Source organism: Protobothrops mucrosquamatus, unplaced genomic scaffold, assembly GCF_001527695.2.
Source record: "Protobothrops mucrosquamatus isolate PMUCROS unplaced genomic scaffold, P.Mucros_1.0 scaffold2302, whole genome shotgun sequence".
NCBI classification, from domain to species: Eukaryota; Metazoa; Chordata; class Lepidosauria; order Squamata; family Viperidae; genus Protobothrops; species Protobothrops mucrosquamatus.
The window spans coordinates 352,388-372,332 of NW_015388388.1; the positions used below are offsets into that span (position 1 = coordinate 352,388).

Sequence of the window (19,945 nt, forward strand, 5' to 3'; positions counted from 1 at the left end):
TATCTCTTCTTAAAAATCTCCAGTGATGGAGCGCCCACGATGGGAAGAGGAGGCCGGCAACAGAGGCTAAAGCTGTCCAAAGCCCCTCCATTATCTCTGTAGAGGGGCAATTTGCACCCAATACAAGGGGCTGGTTCAGATATGGAAGGCAGATGCAGTCCAAACCCGGTTCCCTTGGTCTTTTGCATCACGAACAGGGGTGGGGGGCTAAACACCCTTTCTGTGCTCCTTGGAACCTGACAGCTTTTGGGGAGGTTGGGCACAATTTTCAGCAAACTGGCGAGAGGATTAATCTAAACCAAGCCACTAAGCCGGCATGAAGCCCCAATGCCCCTTTAAAGGTTAAACTGCAGCAAATGAAAAAATAGAAAAGAGGTTTTAAAAACAGATCAGAATGAAAACCCCAATCAGGTCAGCTCCCCAGAGGCCCACGTGTGGAATTAAAACACCCCATCTTGAGACAAAAGAATATGGGTAGCCCTCAACTTACGACTGTTTCCTTAGCAACCGTTCAAAGTTACGAGGGCTCTGAAAAAGGGACTTATGACAGGTCCTCGCACTGACGACCGTCGCAGCATTCCGGGAGTCACGTGATCAAAATTTGGGCATTTGGCAACCAGCTCGTATTTATGATGGTTTGAGCATTTATGATGGTTTGAGCATCGTGGGGTCAGGTGATCGTTTGCAGCCTTCCTAGCAGGTTCTGACAAGCAAAATTAGTGGGGGAAGCAGGATTTGCTTAACGACTGCATGATTCTGAAATGATATAGGTTCTCCTGCTCGATCAGGGGACTGGACTAGAAAACCTCCAAGGTCCCTTCCAATTCAATTCAATTAATTCAATTCTATTCTATTCTATCCCTATTCCAATTCTATTCTTTTGAATTTATTTCTTATTCTATTCTATTCTATTCTATTCTATTCCATTCCATTCATTATTTTCTATTCTATCCCTATTCCAATTCTATTCTTTTGAATTTATTTCTTATTCTATTCTATTCTATTCTATTCCATTGCATTAATTATTTTCTATTCTATCCCTATTCCAATTCTATTCTTTTGAATTTATTTCTTATTCTATTCTATTCTATTCTATTCTATTCTATTCTATTCTATTCTATTCTATTCTATCATTCCATTCTATATTCTATTCTATTCTATTCTATCATTCCATTCTATATTCTATATTCTATATTCTATTCTATTCTATTCTATTCCATTCCATTCCATTCCATCCTATCCTATTCTACTCTTATCATTCCATTCCATTCCATTCCATTCCATTCCATTCTAGTCCTGTCCTGTCCTGTCCTGTCCTGTCCTGTCCTATCCTATCCTATCCTATCCTATCCTATCCTAAATCCAGTTGATCATACGATGACCGGCTTTTCAAGTGCCACGACTTATGACAGGCTCGTAAGTGGAAGACTTCCTGTATGCATTGAATTCCTCCCAAGAACTTCGGATGTCGTAATGTATCTACATAGTATATGTGCAGATCCATGTTATTATTATTATTTTGCATCTTTTCCCGTTCTGCAATATCTTGTCTCATTTGGAGATAGATTCCCATATGCTACTCATCACAAGGAAGACTCACAGAAAGAGGCTTTTAAAATTATTTTCCAAGTTTTGCTAATATGGAATTCTTCCTTCCGCCCCACACGATAGGGTTAATATTTTGACTTTTCACCCAGTTCTCTTCTGCACATTATCAGAGTATTTACCATAATATCAAGATCTGTTTCCTGACCAGTCAATATCGGCAAAAACCACAGTTAGTGAAAACATCAGGGAGATGACCTTGACTTGAAGGCGGCTGTGCTTTTTTGTTGGATGCAAAACAATTCTGTTTATGTCTTTTTTTTTTTGCAATGTTTTTGGATCTCTTCCTGCCTTGAATAATCGAGTAAATGGATTGAGGGCCTGAGCAGGGGGTTGGACTAGATGACATTCAAGGTCCCTTCCAACTCTGTCTATTCTATTCTATTCTATTCTACTCTACTCTATCATTCCATTCTATATTCTATTCCAGTGGTGGCGAACCTATGGCACAGGTGCCAGAGGCGGCACTCGGAGCCCTCTCTGTGGGCACACGTGCCGTTGCCCCAGCCTTGCCTCCACCTGTGACCCCCTCCTCACCAGCAGCCCCCCTGGAGGAGAGTTGCCCCCGAGCGTGGCCCACGTGGAGCAGCACAGCCAAGGACATGGCAGCCAGGCAGCGTAGACAAGACTCTGCCCTCACGCCCCATCATGCAGTTGATGCTGCAGGACGTGGGCAGAGGGCTTGGCCGCCATGGCACTGCTGGGCTGCCTGGGCAACCTGCGGCGGGCCCTGGAGGCGGTGAGTGGCCTTGTGGGCAGGCAGGGTGAGGGCGGAGTGGGGGCAGGGCAGGGGGTGGAGTGGGGGCGGGGCCAGTTTTTAGGCACTTGGTCTCTAAAAGATTCCCCATCACTATTCTATTCTATTCTATTCTATTCTATTCTATTCTATTCTATTCTATTCTATTCTATTCTATACTCTGTTCCATTCATTATTTTCTATTCTATCCCTATTCCAATTCTATTCTTTTGAATTTATTTCTTATTCTATTCTATTCTATTCTATTTTTCTTCTATTCTATTTTTACTCTACTCTACTCAATTCTATTCTACTCTATTTTCTATTCTATTCTATTCTATTCTATTCTATTCTATTCTATTCTATTCTATTATTCCATTTCATATTCCATTCCATTCCATTCACTTAATAACTGCAGTGATTCGTTTTAGCAGCCGTGGCAAAAAAAAGGTGGCAAAATCAGGCACGGCTCCTTTAACAGCTACGACCTTGCTCAGCAACATAAATTTGGGTCCTCATTGTGGTCATAAATCAAGGACTTTCTGTAGCAGCCAAGAGGTTTCCCACACCTGCCTCCAACACGCCCGTTCACTTACCTGTTTGTGCATTTCGATGTTCAACCCGTAGGACATTTCATAATACTGGAAGAGAAAAGCACGCCAAGGTTAGCCGTGGGATTTCTAAAAAGGGTTTTGAAAAAGACAAGAGGCCAACTTTCCAACCCTATTAAACTCAGATCTGAAACCGCAACGGCAGCAATTCACTTTACAACGGGGCCCAGAAAGGGTGTGAAATGGGGCAAAACCCACTTAACGGTTATTTGGCTTAGCAACCGAAATGTTGGGCTCAATTGTGGTCGTACGGAGAAGACTAGCTGTATTGCATCACCGTGGGTTAAAATGGATCATAGCAACGGCATTGCCCAAGATGCTTACCTGGTTTAGGAAAGCCTCAGCGGTTGCATTCCCACATGCTGCGTGTGGCTATTGCTAACATTGGTGGGGCTTTTCCTAGCTCAGAGCACCGGGTGTGTCTAGAAAATACAGGTGGTCCTCGACTTACAACAGTTCATTTAGTGACCAAAGTTACAAAGGGACTTATGACCGTTTTTCACACTTATGACCATCACAGCATCCCCATAGCTACGTGGTTTACATTCGGATGCTTGGCAACTGGTTCATATTTATGACGGTTTTCAGTGTCCCCGGGGTCACGTGATCCCCTTTTGCGACCTTCTGGCAAGCAAAGCCAATGGAGGAAGCCAGATTCACTTAACAACCATGGGGCTCATTTAACGACGGTAGCAATTCACTTAACAAATGGGGCAAGGAAAGTCGTAAAATGGGAGAAAATTCACTTAACGAATTTCTCACTTAGCAACATAAATTCTGGGCTCATCTGTGGTCGTAAGTCGAGGATGACCTGTGGCTATTTCTGGAGCTGAACTAAACAAAATTAAGCAAATCCTTCTCAAGAGGTGCTTCTGAATGCAGGAGAAGAGCTAAAGGTAGTCCTCAACTTATGATCATTTGTTTAGCGACCATTTGACATTCCAACAGCACTGAAAAAAATAGGCTGATGACAGTGGTGGGATTCAAATACCTGAACATCTGGTTCTCTGCATGGATGCAGGCCTGGGCCTCCGAAGCCTAGAATGGACTTCCGGAAGTGACATCCATGCACTTCCTGTGGGCTGTTCTAGGCCTGGGAGGCCTCCTCCGGACCTCCAAGACCTAGAACAGACTTTCGGAAGTGACATCAACGCACTTCCGGTGGGCCGTTCTGGGCCTGGAAGGCCTCCACCAGGCCTAGAACAGACTTCCGGAAGTGACATCCATGCACTTCCGGTGGGCCATTCTAGGCCTGGGAGACCTCCTCTAGGCCTCCAAGGCCTAGAACCAACTTCCAGTAGCAGCATGGGTTCAGCCGGTTCTCCGAACTCAGCAAAATTTAGCTACCGGTTCTACCGAACCGGTGTGAACCGGCTGAATCCCACCACTGGCTTATGACCAGTTTTTGCACTTGTGACCATCACAGCAACCACACAGTCATGTGATCCAAAGTTGGGTACTTGGCGACTATTCTGTATTTATGACGGCTGCAGCATCCCAGGGTCATGCGATCGCCATTGCTGATCACGTGATCGCCATTAGTGGTCATGTGATCTGCCGTTTGTGACCTCCCCTGCTGGCTTCCGGCAAGCAAACTCACTGGAGGAAGATTAATGATCTTGTGATTTACTTAATGACCCTCAGGGATTTACTTAGCAATCGCAGCAAATATGGCTGTCCAATATCCCCCTCCCCCACCCACATAATGATCACCTGGTCTCAACTGTGGTCGTAAGTTGAGGACTGCCTGGATAGCATGTCTCTTTCCCAACCATTAAAGCAGCCGCATCATTTCCCGGCTCCCATCGTCTCTCTAACACCCTGTCAGAGCCTGGTTAAGGGACACGGCTACCTTCAACAACATGTGGCAGATCTGCACAGTAGGTGGTACAATGGTGTCACTGCCAAGTGTGCAAAAAAGTTATAGCTCTTTTTTTTTTTTTAAGGCAATTGTGAGGTGTTGTTTGCTTTGGATTAAATTCAAGTTGGACTGGATGCAAGATTGCGGGATAAAGCATTATATCTTCCATTTTTCCAGCATGTGGATGGTATTTCTGGAAGGCAGGGAGTAAGATGGAAAAGCTGGGAAGAACGGAGGCCAAAAGCCAGTATCCCACTTTATCTTATTCTCCTTTCTTGTAAATACCAGTACAGGGAGTCCCCGACTTACAAAAGTTCATTTAGTGACTGTTTCGAACTTACAATGGCACTGGGGAAAAAAAGTGACTTATGACCGTTTTTCACACTTATGGCTGTTGCAGCCTCCCCGTGGTCACGGGATCAAACTTTGGCCGCCTGGCAACCGGCTCATATTTATGACGGTTACCGTGTCCCGGGGTCATGTGATCCCCTTTTGCGACCTTCTGACAAGCAAAGTCAAGGGGGGGAGCCAGATTCACTTACGTTTCTTACGAACTTAATAACTGCAGTGGTTCACGTCACAACTGGGGCAAGGAAAGTCATAAAGCAGGACAAAACTCACTTAACACACGTCTCACTTAGCAACCGAAATTCTGGGCTCAATTGTATGGTCGTAAGTCGAGGATGACCTGTATTTCTTCAGCTGGAAAAAATGTACCCCAAAACAGGAAAGGGCATCCAGAGCAGAGAGTAAAAGCCCACTTGCTACCCTGGTTGAGTGCTTTGGACTCTAGAACCCATCATCCTCGACTAGAGGCCAACGAAGAGCAAAGAGGTAGGGCCTGTTCTGCTAAAAGCTCCCTTTCCTGGAAAGCTCAGCCTGGCGCTTAATCAGCATCATAAAAGCTGCTCACCATGACATAGTGTCGCTGAATTTCTGTCTTCTCGGTTGCCAGTTTCTCGCACTCAAGTTTCAAGCTGTGAAGATAAAGGAAGAGCTTGGATTGCACCACCCTTCAGCCGCCTTCAAAGAAACAGGGGCATCTGGATGACCCTTTAGGTGCTTTAGAGGGCCCAATTCACACAACCCGGCCTAAACCTTGTTCCCCATTCTTGGTAAGTGGCTTTTCCCTTTTAGAAAGGCCCAAAACAGTGCAGATCAAAAGGGGGGGGAGGGAAACCCCCCAATGCAGTTCCCTGTATAAATCATGCAAATACAGGTCTGCATTTGCATAATGTATTCAGCCCCTCTCTAGTTTGCATAATCTATTCACGGCTTCAGCAAAGGGGGCTGCTTTCCCCCAAAATTGCTTTGGTTGAAGCAAAGCCCCCCCCACCCCATTTTAGCTACCTTCCCGGCACTGCCGAGTGACCTCACAGACCGTGCGCAGTCATGAGTCCTAGAAACTTGACAGCTTTAAAAACAAAAGAGCAGACCCTACGGCTAAACTCTTTACTGCATTCTTATTCAGTTTGACTGGTTTTTGATATTTATCGTTTCCACCTCTTGTAAAGTGGCCCAGAGTCGCCCCAACGTTGAGATGGGCGGCATATACAATTAATAAATCAATGACTATGGAGATTCTCAGTCATCCAGGCGTTTTTTTTAAGAGGCAACTGGACTTTCTTGTTTTTCTTTGAAGACATTTCACATCTCATCCAAGAAGCTTCTTCAGCTCTGACTGGATGGTGGGGAATGGAAAGATTTATACTCCTTGCAGACAGCTGGTCATTTGCATTCTTTGAGTCTTTGAGGCCACTTGGAGGTTTAACCTGTGTCCTCAAAGTCAGGTGAGTGGTGCAAATGGGTCCTCCAAGTGGCCTCCACGACTCTCTAAAAGAATGCAAATGACCAGCAAGAAATATAAATCCTTCCATTCCCCACCATCCAGTCAGAGCTGAAGAAGCTTCTTGGACGAGAAGCAAAACGTCTTCAAAGGAAAAATTAGGAAGTTCAGTTGCCTCCTGAAAAAGCACCTTTGGGATAATAAATCAATGAATTAAATCAGGGATCCTTAATTCACGGGCCATGGCCCGTTTGAAACTGGGCTGTGGAAGCGGCGGGTGAGCATGCATGCAGCTCCACTTGCGCGAGCAGCAGGCGAGTGCTCGGATGCATGAAGCTCCACCTGCATGAGCAGCGGTCGTGCATGCGCGCACTCTCACCCACCCCTCGCCCGGAACCGTCCCCTCTCCCCAAAGCCAGAAAGGGTGGGGTCCCGCTGAATTGAATAAATAAGTCAACACAAGTTTTCACAGTGGTTGTGATTTGATTTGGGGCCTTCTCCGGTTCGAAGACAGAGCTGGCCATTCAATCATCCAGACATTTTCTGGCTTTGTGGACCCGACGCTTCCGCGGCCCGGTTCTGCTTCCTGACTCAGCCTACGGTGCCTTTTGCATCTCCTGGGATTATAACCCCCCCACCATCCTCCTGGATCCCAGGCTGATGGGAATTGTAGTTTGCCAACGGGGCATCTGCTCGTTTTCAAAAGTAGGCAGTATTGATTCAAGCAGATAAACAGGGCAAATTTGCTGGGGGGAAAAAGTGAAATAGACCCATTTCAGGGCAGGCACCTCTGGGGAGACCACCAGCCCCTAGTGGAGTAAAAACAGCTGGCCCTCAATATGTCAAAGGCCAGGAATCTTATGCATATTGAATGTAATAGATCAGTGGTGGCGAACTTATGGCACTGGTGTCAGAGGCGGCACTCAGAGCCCTCTCTGTGGGCACACGCGCCATCGCCCCAGTCCTAGGCCTTCAGCTGGGTTTTATAAAACCTTTTTGCTTTAGGCCTCTACCGCCATGTACAAAAAAAAAAGGTTCAATCAATCAGTCAATTTCAACTTCTCGCGGGGAAAAAAAAGATCTTGCAAAGTTGGACTTGATTGAACTTTTTAGTCCCACCCAGTCTGCCGTTACCACTGCAGCCACGCCCACTCAATGGGCCACACCCAGCCAATGGGCCACACACACCCGACGATGCATAAGTGGGTTTTGGGTTGCTGTAATAGATTTTCTGAATTTGGCACGATCCAGATGTGGCCCCAAACTGCAGGACAACCCCTTAGGGAGGCCACGCGGACTTTGAAGGTAGTCCTCGACTTACAACCACTGGAAAAAAAGTGACTTACGACCACTTCCTGCACTTACGACTTAGCAACTGAACAAGTTACTAACTGAAGTTGCTTAGTTAAGTTACCAAGTTCCAAAACTGAAATTACTAACTTAACTGCAGGGACTCTCTTAACCGTTGTGGCAAGAACGGTCGTAAAATGGGGCAAATCTGCTCAGCAGCAGAAATTTGGGGCTCAACTGTGGGCGTAAGTTGAGGACTATCTGCATAATGGAAGGCTACAGTCTCTTTGGGTTGCAAAAGGCCCCTTACCCAGAGGGGCAAAAACATCCGAACAGTTCAGGGCAGCTCTAAGGATTAAATCAGGGATTGAAAAGTTGGCTTTGGTCCTACTCCCCCCCCCTCCCCGGTGCCTGCGCTCACCAGGACCCAGGGAAGAAATCCTGGCATCTGCCCAGTTCAGCATCTCCTGGGAAAATGAACATCCTTTTTTTACCTGTGGTACTGGTTCTGCAAAAACTGGAATTCTTCTTTGATCCGGTCCAAGATCTCGGGGTAAGTCAGTTTCAAGGATTGGGGGGCGGTTGATACGACACTGGCGGCAGCCGCGGCCGCAACAGCTGCAGTGGCCACAGGGGGTGTCTGTAGGTGAGCCTGGGAGGGAGAGAGAGCGAGAGCGAGAGCAAGAGAGAATGAGGGAGAGAGGGAGAGAGGGAGAGAGAGAGAGAGAGAGAGAGAGAGAGAGAGCAAAATTACCCATGGTAGAACAAGCATGATGCACCAGCCCTCGTTCCCCTCCCATTCTGTGGTCTCCTTTGTAAAAAGGCCTGCCCGCCTTCCCCCTCCCTCTTTCCCTCCCCCACCTTAAAGAAATCCAGTTTTGATCACCACGATGTAAAAAAGATGTTGAGACTCTAGAAAAGAGTACAGAGAAGAGCAACAAAGATGATCAGGGGACTGGAGGCTAAAACATACAAGGAACGGTTGCTGGAATTGGGAATGTTTAGTTTAATGAAGAGAAGGACGAGGGGGGACACGATAGCCGTGTTCCAGTATCTCAGGGGCTGCCCCAAAGAAGAGGGAGCCAAGCTATTCTCCAAAGCGCCTGAGAGCAGCACAAGAAGCAAAGGATGGAAACTAACCAAAGAGAGAAGCAACCTGGAACTAAGGAGAAATTTCCTGACAGTGAGAACAATTAATCAGTGGAACGACTTGCCTCCAGAAGTTGTGAATGTTCCAACACTGGAAGTTTTTAAGAAGAGACTGGACAGCCATTTGTCTGAAATGGTACAGGGTTTCCTGCCTGAGCAGGAGGTTGGACTAGATGACCTCCAAGGTCCCTTCTAACTATGTCTATTCTATTCCATTCCATTCCACTCTACTCTACTTTAAGTTCAATCTTCTCACCTGGATGCCTTCCAGAAAGGAGATAATGAGCTCCCAGCATTAGAATCCTAGAATCCTATAGGGCTAGAAGGGACCTTGGAGGTCTTCTAGTCCAACCCCTTGCTCAAGGCAGAAGTCCCTCTAACATTCCAGTTAAATGGTTGTCTGGGCTATTTTTAGTTCTACGGAGATAATCCTGAGATTAGATCATTCTAAATTATCTAATTAGATAATAAAAGAAATAAACCATGATTTATGCCCTGGGCACAATTCAAAGTTGCATGGAAGGGCTGTCAAAACTGGTGGTGCTGGGAGCATCTAAAATAAAACAGATTAGCATCAGCCCTTTCCCCCCAAAAGTCAGATATAGGCGGTCCTTGGTTTATAATCATTCGTTTAGTGACCGTTTGAAGTTACAACGACAGTGAAAAAAATGACTTATGACTCATTTTCACAGGACGGTTACAGCATCCCCATGGGCCACCTGATCAAAATTCAGAAGCTCAGCAACTGGCATGTATTTTGGATCTTGGAGTCCTAATGGACAATCATTTAAATAGGAGCCAGCCGTGTGCTGCAGCTGCCAAAAAAGCTAACACAGTTCTAGGCTGCATTAACAGAGGGATAGAATCAAGATCACGTGAAGTGTTAATACCACTTTACAAGCCTTGGTAAGGCCACACTTGGAATACTGCATCCAGTTTTGGTCACCACGATGTAAAAAAGATGTAGAGACTCTAGAAAGAGTGCAGAGAAGAGCAACAAAGATGATTAGGGAACTGGAGGCTAAAACACATAAAGAACAGTTGCAGGAATTGGGCATGTCTAGTTTAATGAAGAGAAGGACGAGGGGGGACATGATAGCAGTGTTCCAATATCTCAGGGGCTGCCCCACAGAAGAGGGAGTCCAGCTATTCTCCAAAGCGCCTGAAGGCAGGACAAGAAGCAATGGATGGAAACTCATCAAGGAGAGAAGCAACCTAGAACTAAGGAGAAACTTCCTGATAGAATAATTAACCAGTGGAACAATCTGCCTCCAGAAGCGGTGAATGCTCCAACACTGGAAGTTTTTAAGAAGAGACTGGACAGCCATTTGTCTGAAATGGTATAGGGTTTCCTGCCTGAGCAAAGGGCTGGACTAGATGACCTCCAAGGTCCCTTCCAACTTTATTATTATTATTATTATTATTATTATTATTATTATTATTATTATTATTATTATTATTATTATTATTATTATTATTATTATTATTATTATTATTTCTCTTTCTCTCTTCCTTCCTTCTTTCTTTCCTTCTTTCTCCTTTCTTTTTTCTTCCTTTCTCTCTTCCTTTCTTCTTTCTTTCTCTTTCTTTCTTTTCCTTCCTTTCTTCCTCCCTCCCTTTCTTTCTCCTTTCCTTTTCTTTCCGTCTTTCTCTTTCTTTCTTTTTTCTTGCTTTCTCTCTTCCTCCAAGGTTCCTTCCAACTTTATCATCATCATCATCATCATCATCATCATCATTATTATTTGTCTGAAATTGTATAGGGGGATGACTAGATGACCTCCAAGGTCCCTTCCAACATCATCATCATTATTATTATTATTATTATTATTATTATTATTATTATTATTATTATTATTATTATTGGTTGCACTATCCCGGGGGGGGCATATGATCACCATTTGTGACCATCCCAGCCAACATCCGACAAACGAAGTCAATGGAGGAAGCCGGACAAAAAGGCCATAAAATGGGGGGGGGGGGAAACTCACTTAACAGCTGTCTTGCTTTGCAAATGGAAATTTGAGGCTGAATTGTGGCCATACCTCCAGGACCCCCTGTAAAATCAACACAGCCCTCATAGGAATACCCACGGTAAGTTTCGTCTCTGGATCTGCCTGGAGAAACCAGCTGTCCATTCATACAGGCAGAAGTGGAGTGAGAGCCGGGCGTGAGCCAGCCATATGCCAACATTTAAAAGCTCGATCCCAGCCAGCATCCACTGAACTCAGGAGAGGCTCTGCTCGGTCAAGTTCACAATCAATTTTTCTTCTTTCCTGTAATGGCATTTAGTGCCGGATGTGTGAGTGTATGTGATGGGGGGAGGGGGGGGAAGAGTTTCACTTGGCTGAGCCTGTATAATTGCTCCTGGCAATCCAAGGACAGATCTTGCAAGCAGTAGAAGACACTCATTAGACACCCGTGTTTCCCCGAAAATAAAACCAAGTCTTATATTAATTTTTGCTCCAAAAGATGCATTAGGACTTATTTTCCAGTTAGGGCTTATATTAGGGGAAACACGGTACTAAATGCATTCATAATAATAATAATAATAATAATAATGATGATGATGATGATGATGATGAAGAAGAAGAAGAAGAAGAAGAAGAAGAAGAAGAAGAAGAAGAAGAAGAAGAAGAAGAAGAAGAAGAAGAAGAAGAAGAAGAAGAAGAAGAAGAAGAAGAAGAAGAAGAAGAAGAAGAAGAAGAAGAAGAAGAAGATGATGATGATGGAAGGGATCTTGGAGGTCATCTAGTCCAACCCCCTTATCAGGCAGGAAACCCTATGCCAGACATGTCAAACGTATCGGGACGGTTTTGCCATTGCCGGCAATGGGGTGGGTGCGGCTTCCGGATGACGAGTCCGGCCCACGGGCCGGCAGTTTGACACCCCTGCCCTATACCATTTCAGACAAATGGCTGTCCAGTCTCTTCTTAAAAACCTCCAGTGTTGGAGCATTCACCGCTTCTGGAGGCAGTCTGTTCCACTGGTTAATTGTTCTCACTGTCAGGAAGTTTCTCCTTAGTTCTAGGCTGTTTCTCTCCTTGATTAGTTTCCATCCGTTGCTTCTTGTCCTGCCTTCAGGCGCTTTGGAAAATAGCTTGACTCCCTCTTCTTTGGGGCAGCCCCTGAGATACTGGAACACGGCTATCCTGTCACCCCTCGTCCTTCTCTTCATTAAACTAGACATACCCAATTCCAGCAACCATTCCTTATATGTTTTAGGCTCCAGTCCCCTAATCAACTTTGTTGCTCTTCTCTGCACTCTTTCCAGAGTCTGGCTGATGATCTTAACTGGGGCTTATTTTTTGGAATGGGGCTTATATGACGAACATCCTGAAAAATCATGCTAGGGCTTATTTTCCAGATGGTTCTTATTTTGGGGGAAACACCATATACAGGTAGTCCTCGACTTACAACAGTTCATTTAGTGATCGTTCAAAGTTACAGCGGCACTGAAAAAAAATTAAGTGACTTACGACCGCATTTCTCACTTATGACCTTTACAGGGATTCCCCCACAATCAGGTGATCAAAATTCAGATGTTTGNGATCATTTGTTTAGCGACCATTTGACATTCCAACAGCACTGAAAAAAATAGGCTGATGACAGTGGTGGGATTCAAATACCTGAACATCTGGTTCTCTGCATGGATGCAGGCCTGGGCCTCCGAAGCCTAGAATGGACTTCCGGAAGTGACATCCATGCACTTCCTGTGGGCTGTTCTAGGCCTGGGAGGCCTCCTCCGGGCCTCCAAGACCTAGAACAGACTTTCGGAAGTGACATCAACGCACTTCCGGTGGGCCGTTCTGGGCCTGGAAGGCCTCCACCAGGCCTAGAACAGACTTCCGGAAGTGACATCCATGCACTTCCGGTGGGCCATTCTAGGCCTGGGAGACCTCCTCTAGGCCTCCAAGGCCTAGAACCAACTTCCAGTAGCAGCATGGGTTCAGCCGGTTCTCCGAACTCAGCAAAATTTAGCTACCGGTTCTACCAAACCGGTGCGAACCGGCTGAATCCCACCACTGGCTTATGACCAGTTTTTGCACTTGTGACCATCACAGCAACCACACAGTCATGCGATCCAAAGTTGGGTACTTGGCGACTATTCTGTACTTATGACGGCTGCAGCATCCCAGAGTCATGCGATCGCCATTGCTGATCACGTGATCGCCATTAGTGGTCATGTGATCTGCCGTTTGTGACCTCCCCTGCTGGCTTCCGGCAAGCAAACTCACTGGAGGAAGCTTAATGATCTTGTGATTTACTTAATGACCCTCAGGGATTTACTTAGCAATCGCAGCAAAAACGGCTGTCCAATGTCCCCCCTCCCCCACTCACATAATGATCACCTGGTCTCAACTGTGGTCATAAGTTGAGGACTTCTTGGATAGCATGTCTCTTTCCCAACCATTAAAGCAGCCACATCTCTCTAACATCTCTCTAACACCCCGTCTGAGCCTGGTTAAGGGACACGGCTGCCTTCAACAACATGTGGCAGATCTGCACAGTGGGTGGTACAATGGTGTCACTGCCAAGTGTGCAAAAAAGTTATAGCTCTTTTTTTTTTTTAAAGGCAGTTGTGAGGTGTTGTTTGCTTTGGATTAAATTCAAGTTGGCCTGGATGCAAGATTGCGGGATAAAGCATTATATCTTCCATTTTTCCAGCATGTGGATGGCATTTCTGGAAGGCAGGGAGTAAGATGGAAAAGCTGGGAAGAACGGAGGCCAAAAGCCAGTATCCCACTTTATCTTATTCTCCTTTCTTGTAAATACCAGTACAGGGAGTCCCCGACTTACAAAAGTTCATTTAGTGACTGTTTCGAACTTACAATGGCACTGGGGGAAAAAAGTGACTTATGACCGTTTTTCACACTTAGGGCTGTTGCAGCCTCCCCGTGGTCACAGGATCAAACTTTGGCCGCTTGGCCACTGGCTTATATTTATGACGGTTACCGTGTCCCGGGGGTCATGTGATCCCCTTTTGCGACCTTCTGACAAGCAAAGTCAAGGGGGGGAAGCCAGATTCACTTAAGTTTATTACGAACTTAATAACTGCAGTGGTTCACATCACAACTGGGGCAAGGAAAGTCATAAAGCAGGACAAAACTCACTTAACACATGTCTCACTTAGCAACCGAAATTCTGGGTTCAATTGTATGGTCGTAAGTCGAGGATGACCTGTATTTCTTCAGCTGGAAAAATGTACCCCAAAACAGGAAAGGGCTATCCAGAGCAGAGAGTAAAAGCCCACTTGCTACCCTGGTTGAGTGCTTTGGACTCTAGAACCCATCATCCTCGACTAGAGGCCAACGAAGAGCAAAGAGGTAGGGCCTGTTCTGCTAAAAGCTCCCTTTCCTGGAAAGCTCAGCCTGGCACTTAATCAGCATCATAAAAGCTGCTCACCATGACATAGTGTCGCTGAATTTCTGTCTTCTCGGTTGCCAGTTTCTCGCACTCAAGTTTCAAGCTGTGAAGATAAAGGAAGAGCTTGGATTGCACCACCCTTCAACTGCCTTCAAAGAAACAGGGGCGTCTGGATGACCCTTTAGGTGCTTTAGAGGGCCCAATTCACACAACCCGGCCTAAACCTTGTTCCCCATTCTTGGTAAGTGGCTTTTCCCTTTTAAAAAGCCCCAAAACGGTGCAGATCAAAAGGGGGGGAGGGAACCCCCCCAATGCAGTTCCCTGTATAAATCATGCAAATACAGGTCTGCATTTGCATAATGTATTCAGCCCCTCTCTAGTTTGCATAATCTATTCACGGCTTCAGCAAAGGGGGCTGCTTTCCCCAAAATTGCTTTGGTTGAAGCAAAGCCCCCCCCCCGCCGTTCACCCCATTTTAGCTACCTTCCTGGCACTGTCAGGTGACCTCACAGACCGTGCGCAGTCATGAGTCCTAGAAACTTGACAGCTTTAAAAACAAAAGAGCAGACCCTACGGCTAAACTCTTTACTGCATTCTTATTCAGTTTGACTGGTTTTTGATATTTATCGTTTCCACCTCTTGTAAAGTGGCCCAGAGTCGCCCCAACGTTGAGATGGGCGGCATATACAATTAATAAATCAATGACTATGGAGATTCTCAGTCATCCAGGCGCTTTTTTAAGAGGCAACTGGACTTTCTTGTTTTTCTTTGAAGACATTTCACATCTCATCCAAGAAGCTTCTTCAGCTCTGACTGGATGGTGGGGAATGGAAAGATTTATACTCCTTGCAGACAGCTGGTCATTTGCATTCTTTGAGAGAGTCTTTGAGGCCACTTGGAGGTTTAACCTGTGTCCTCAAAGTCAGGTGAGTGGTGCAAATGGGTCCTCCAAGTGGCCTCCACGACTCTCTAAAAGAATGCAAATGACCAGCAAGAAATATAAATCCTTCCATTCCCCACCATCCAGTCAGAGCTGAAGAAGCTTCTTGGACGAGAAGCAAAACGTCTTCAAAGGAAAAATTAGGAAGTTCAGTTGCCTCCTGAAAAAGCACCTTTGGGATAATAAATCAATGAATTAAATCAGGGATCCTTAATTCACGGGCCATGGCCCGTTTGAAACTGGGCTGTGGAAGCAGCGGGTGAGCATCCATGCAGCTCCACTTGCGCGAGCAGCAGGCGAGTGCTCGGATGCATGAAGCTCCACCTGCATGAGCAGCGGTTGTGCATGCGCGCACTCTCACCCACCCCTCGCCCGGAACTGTCCCCTCTACCCAAAGCCGGAAAGGGTGGGGTCCCGCTGAATTGAATAAATAAGTCAACACAAGTTTTCACAGTGGTTGTGATTTGATTTGGGGCCTTCTCCGGTTCGAAGACAGAGCTGGCCACTCAATCATCCAGACATTTTCTGGCTTTGTGGACCCGACGCTTCCGCGGCCCAGTTCTGATTCCTGATTCAGCAGACGGTGCCTTTTGCATCTCCTGGGATTATAACCCCCCCACCATCCTCCTGGATCCCAGGCTGATGGGAATTGTAGTTTGCCAACGGGGCATCTGCTCGTTTTCAAAAGTAGGCAGTATTGATTCAAGCAGATAAACAGGGCAAATTTGCTGGGGGGAAAAAGTGAAATAGACCCATTTCAGGGCAGGCACCTCTGGGGAGACCACCAGCCCCTAGTGGAGTAAAAACAGCTGGCCCTCAATATGTCAAAGGCCAGGAATCTTATGCATATTGAATGTAATAGATCAGTGGTGGCGAACTTATGGCACTGGTGTCAGAGGCGGCACTCAGAGCCCTCTCTGTGGGCACGCGCGCCATCGCCCCAGTCCTAGGCCTTCAGCTGGGTTTTATAAAACCTTTTTGCTTTAGGCCTCTACCGCCATGTACAAAAAAAAAAGGTTCAATCAATCAGTCAATTTCAACTTCTCGCGGGGAAAAAAAAGATCTTGCAAAGTTGGAATTGATTGAACTTTTTAGTCCCACCCAGTCTGCCGTTACCACCGCAGCCACGCCCACTCAATGGGCCACACCCAGCCAATGGGCCACACACACCCGACGATGCATAAGTGGGTTTTGGGTTGCTGTAATAGATTTTCTGAATTTGGCACGATCCAGATGTGGCCCCAAACTGCAGGACAACCCCTTAGGGAGGCCACGTGGACTTTGAAGGTAGTCCTCGACTTACAACCACTGGAAAAAAAGTGACTTACGACCACTTCCTGCACTTACGACTTAGCAACTGAACAAGTTACTAACTGAAGTTGCTTAGTTAAGTTACCAAGTTCCAAAACTGAAATTACTAACTTAACTGCAGGGACTCTCTTAACCGTTGTGGCAAGAACGGTCGTAAAATGGGGCAAATCTGCTCAGCGGCAGAAATTTGGGGCTCAACTGTGGGCGTAAGTCGAGGACTATCTGCATAATGGAAGGCTACAGTCTCTTTGGGTTGCAAAAGGCCCCTTACCCAGAGGGGCAAAAACATCCGAACAGTTCACGGCAGCTCTAAGGATTAAATCAGGGATTGAAAAGTTGGCTTTGGTCCTACACCCCCCACCCACCCCACCCCCTCCCCGGTGCCTGCGCTCACCAGGACCCAGGGAAGAAATCCTGGCGTCTGCCCAGTTCAGCATCTCCTGGGAAAATGAACATCCTTTTTTTTTACCTGTGGTACTGGTTCTGCAAAAACTGGAATTCTTCTTTGATCCGGTCCAAGATCTCGGGGTAAGTCAGTTTCAAGGATTGGGGGGCGGTTGATACGACACTGGCGGCAGCCGCGGCCGCAACAGCTGCAGTGGCCACAGGGGGTGTCTGTAGGTGAGCCTGGGAGGGAGGGAGAGAGAGAGAGAGAGAGAGAGAGAGAGAGAGAGAGAGAGAGAGAGAGAGAGAGAGAGAGAGAGAGAGAGAGAGAGAGAGAGAGAGAGAGAGAGAGAGAGAGAGAGAGAGAGAGAAGGAGAGAGAGAAAGAAAGAGAGAAAGAAAGAGAGAAAGAGAGCAAAATTACCCATGGCAGAACAAACATGAAGCACCGGCCCTCGTTCCCCTCCCATTCTGTGGTCTCCTTTGGAAAAAGGCCTGCCCCCCTTCCCCCTCCCTCTTTCCCTCCCCACCGTAAAGAAATCCAGTTTTGGTCACCACGATGTAAAAAAGATGTTGAGACTCTAGAAAGAGTGCAGAGAAGAGCAACAAAGAGGATTAGAGGACTGGAGGCTAAAACATATAAGGAACGGCTGCTGGAATTGGGTATGTCTAGTTTAATGAAGAGGAGGACGAGGGGGGACATGATAGCAGTCTTCCAATATCTCAGGGGCTGCCCCAAAGAAGAGGGAGTCAAGCTGTTCTCCAAGGCGCCTGAAGGCAGGACAAGAAGCAACGGATGGAAACTAATCAAGGAGAGAAGCAACCTAAAACTAAGGAGAAACTTCCTGACAGTGAGAACAATTAACCAGTGGAACAACCTGCCTCCAGAAGTTGTGAATGCTCCACAACTGGAGGTTTTTAAGAAGAGACGACAGTCATTTGTCTGAAATTGTATAGGGGGTTGGACTAGATGACCTCCAAGGTCCCTTCCAACATCATCATCATCATCATCATCATCATTATTATTGGTTGCACTATCCCGGGGGCCATATGATCACCATTTGTGACCATCCCAACCAGCATCTGACAAACGAAGTCAATGGAGGAACCCGGACAAAAAAGGCCATAAAATGGGGGGTGAAACTCACTTAACAGCTGTCTTGCTTTGCAAATGGAAATTTGAGGCTGAATTGTGGCCATACCTCCAGGACCCCCTGTAAAATCAACACAGCCCTCATAGGAATACCCACGGTAAGTTTCGTCTCCGGATCTGCCTGGACAAGCCAGCTGTCCACTCATACAGGCAGAAGTGGAGTGAGAGCCGGGCGTGAGCCAGCCATATGCCAACATTTAAAAGCTCGATCCCAGCCAGCATCCACTGAACTCAGGAGAGGCTCTGCTCGGTCAAGTTCACAATCAATTTTTCTTCTTTCCTGTAATGGCATTTAGTGCCGGATGTGTGAGTGTATGTGATGGGGGGGGGGGGGAAGAGTTTCACTTGGCTGAGCCTGTATAATTGCTCCTGCCAATCCAAGGACAGATCTTGCAAGCAGTAGAAGACACTCATTAGACACCCGTGTTTCCCCGAAAATAAAACCAGGTCTTATATTAATTTTTGCTCCAAAAGATGCATTAGGACTTATTTTCCAGTTAGGGCTTATATTAGGGGAAACACGGTACTAAATGCATTCATAATAATAATAATAATAATAATAATAATAATAATAATGATGATGATGATGATGATGATGATGATGATGATGATGATGATGATGATGATGATGAAGAAGAAGAAGATGATGATGGAAGGGATCTTGGAGGTCATCTAGTCCAACCCCCTTATCAGGCAGGAAACCCTATGCCAGACATGTCAAACGTATCGGGACGGTTTTGCCATTGCCGGCAATGGGGTGGGTGCGGCTTCCGGATGACGAGTCCGGCCCACGGGCCGGCAGTTTGACACCCCTGCCCTATACCATTTCAGACAAATGGCTGTCCAGTCTCTTCTTAAAAACCTCCAGTGTTGGAGCATTCACAGCTTCTGGAGGCAGGTTGTTCCACTGGTTAATTGTTCTCACTGTCAGGAAGTTTCTCCTTAGTTCTAGGCTGTTTCTCTCCTTGATTAGTTTCCATCCGTTGCTTCTTGTCCTGCCTTCAGGCGCTTTGGAAAATAGCTTGACTCCCTCTTCTTTGGGGCAGCCCCTGAGATACTGGAACACGGCTATCCTGTCCCCCCTCGTCCTTCTCTTCATTAAACTAGACATACCCAATTCCAGCAACCGTTCCTTATATGTTTTAGGCTCCAGTCCCCTAATCAACTTTGTTGCTCTTCTCTGCACTCTTTCCAGAGTCTGGCTGATGATCTTAACTGGGGCTTATTTTTTGGAATGGGGCTTATATGACGAACATCCTGAAAAATCATGTTAGGGCTTATTTTCCAGATGGTTCTTATTTTGGGGGAAACACCATATACAGGTAGTCCTCGACTTACAACAGTTCATTTAGTGATCGTTCAAAGTTACAGCGGCACTGAAAAAAAATTAAGTGACTTACGACCGCATTTCTCACTTATGACCTTTACAGGGATTCCCCCACAATCAGGTGATCAAAATTCAGATGTTTGGCAACTGGTTCATATTTATGACGGTTGCTGTGTCCCAAGATCACGTGATCATCCCCTTTTGCGACCTCCTGACAAGCCAGGTCAATGGGGAAACCAGATTCACTTAACAACCATGTTGCTCATTTAACAACTGCAGTGATTGACTTAACAACCTGTGGCTAGAAAGTTCGTAAAATGGGGCTTAACAAATGGAATGGAATAGATATTGGAATGGAATAGAATAGAGCAGAATAGAATATAGAATAGAACAGAACAGGACAGAACAGAATATAGAACAGAATATTGA

At 46.1% G+C, this 19,945-nt stretch overlaps 1 protein-coding gene across 1 annotated transcript in view; it reads right to left on the reverse strand.

Annotated features, from left to right (window-relative positions):
• The window catches only part of LOC107295329 (transducin-like enhancer protein 1), a 76,114-nt gene extending 57,779 nt beyond the window's left edge, over window positions 1-18,335 (reverse strand). Inside the window, exons 1-6 of the mRNA XM_015824638.1 lie at window positions 18,239-18,335; window positions 17,123-17,246; window positions 14,442-14,505; window positions 8,384-8,541; window positions 5,727-5,790; window positions 2,938-2,982 (exon numbers count right to left, since the gene is read on the reverse strand). Of these exons, the coding sequence (XP_015680124.1) occupies window positions 2,938-2,982; window positions 5,727-5,790; window positions 8,384-8,541; window positions 14,442-14,505; window positions 17,123-17,246; window positions 18,239-18,335 (552 nt within the window). The remainder of the gene's footprint in view (window positions 1-2,937; window positions 2,983-5,726; window positions 5,791-8,383; window positions 8,542-14,441; window positions 14,506-17,122; window positions 17,247-18,238) is intronic.
• Window positions 18,336-19,945: the final 1,610 nt, after the last annotated feature.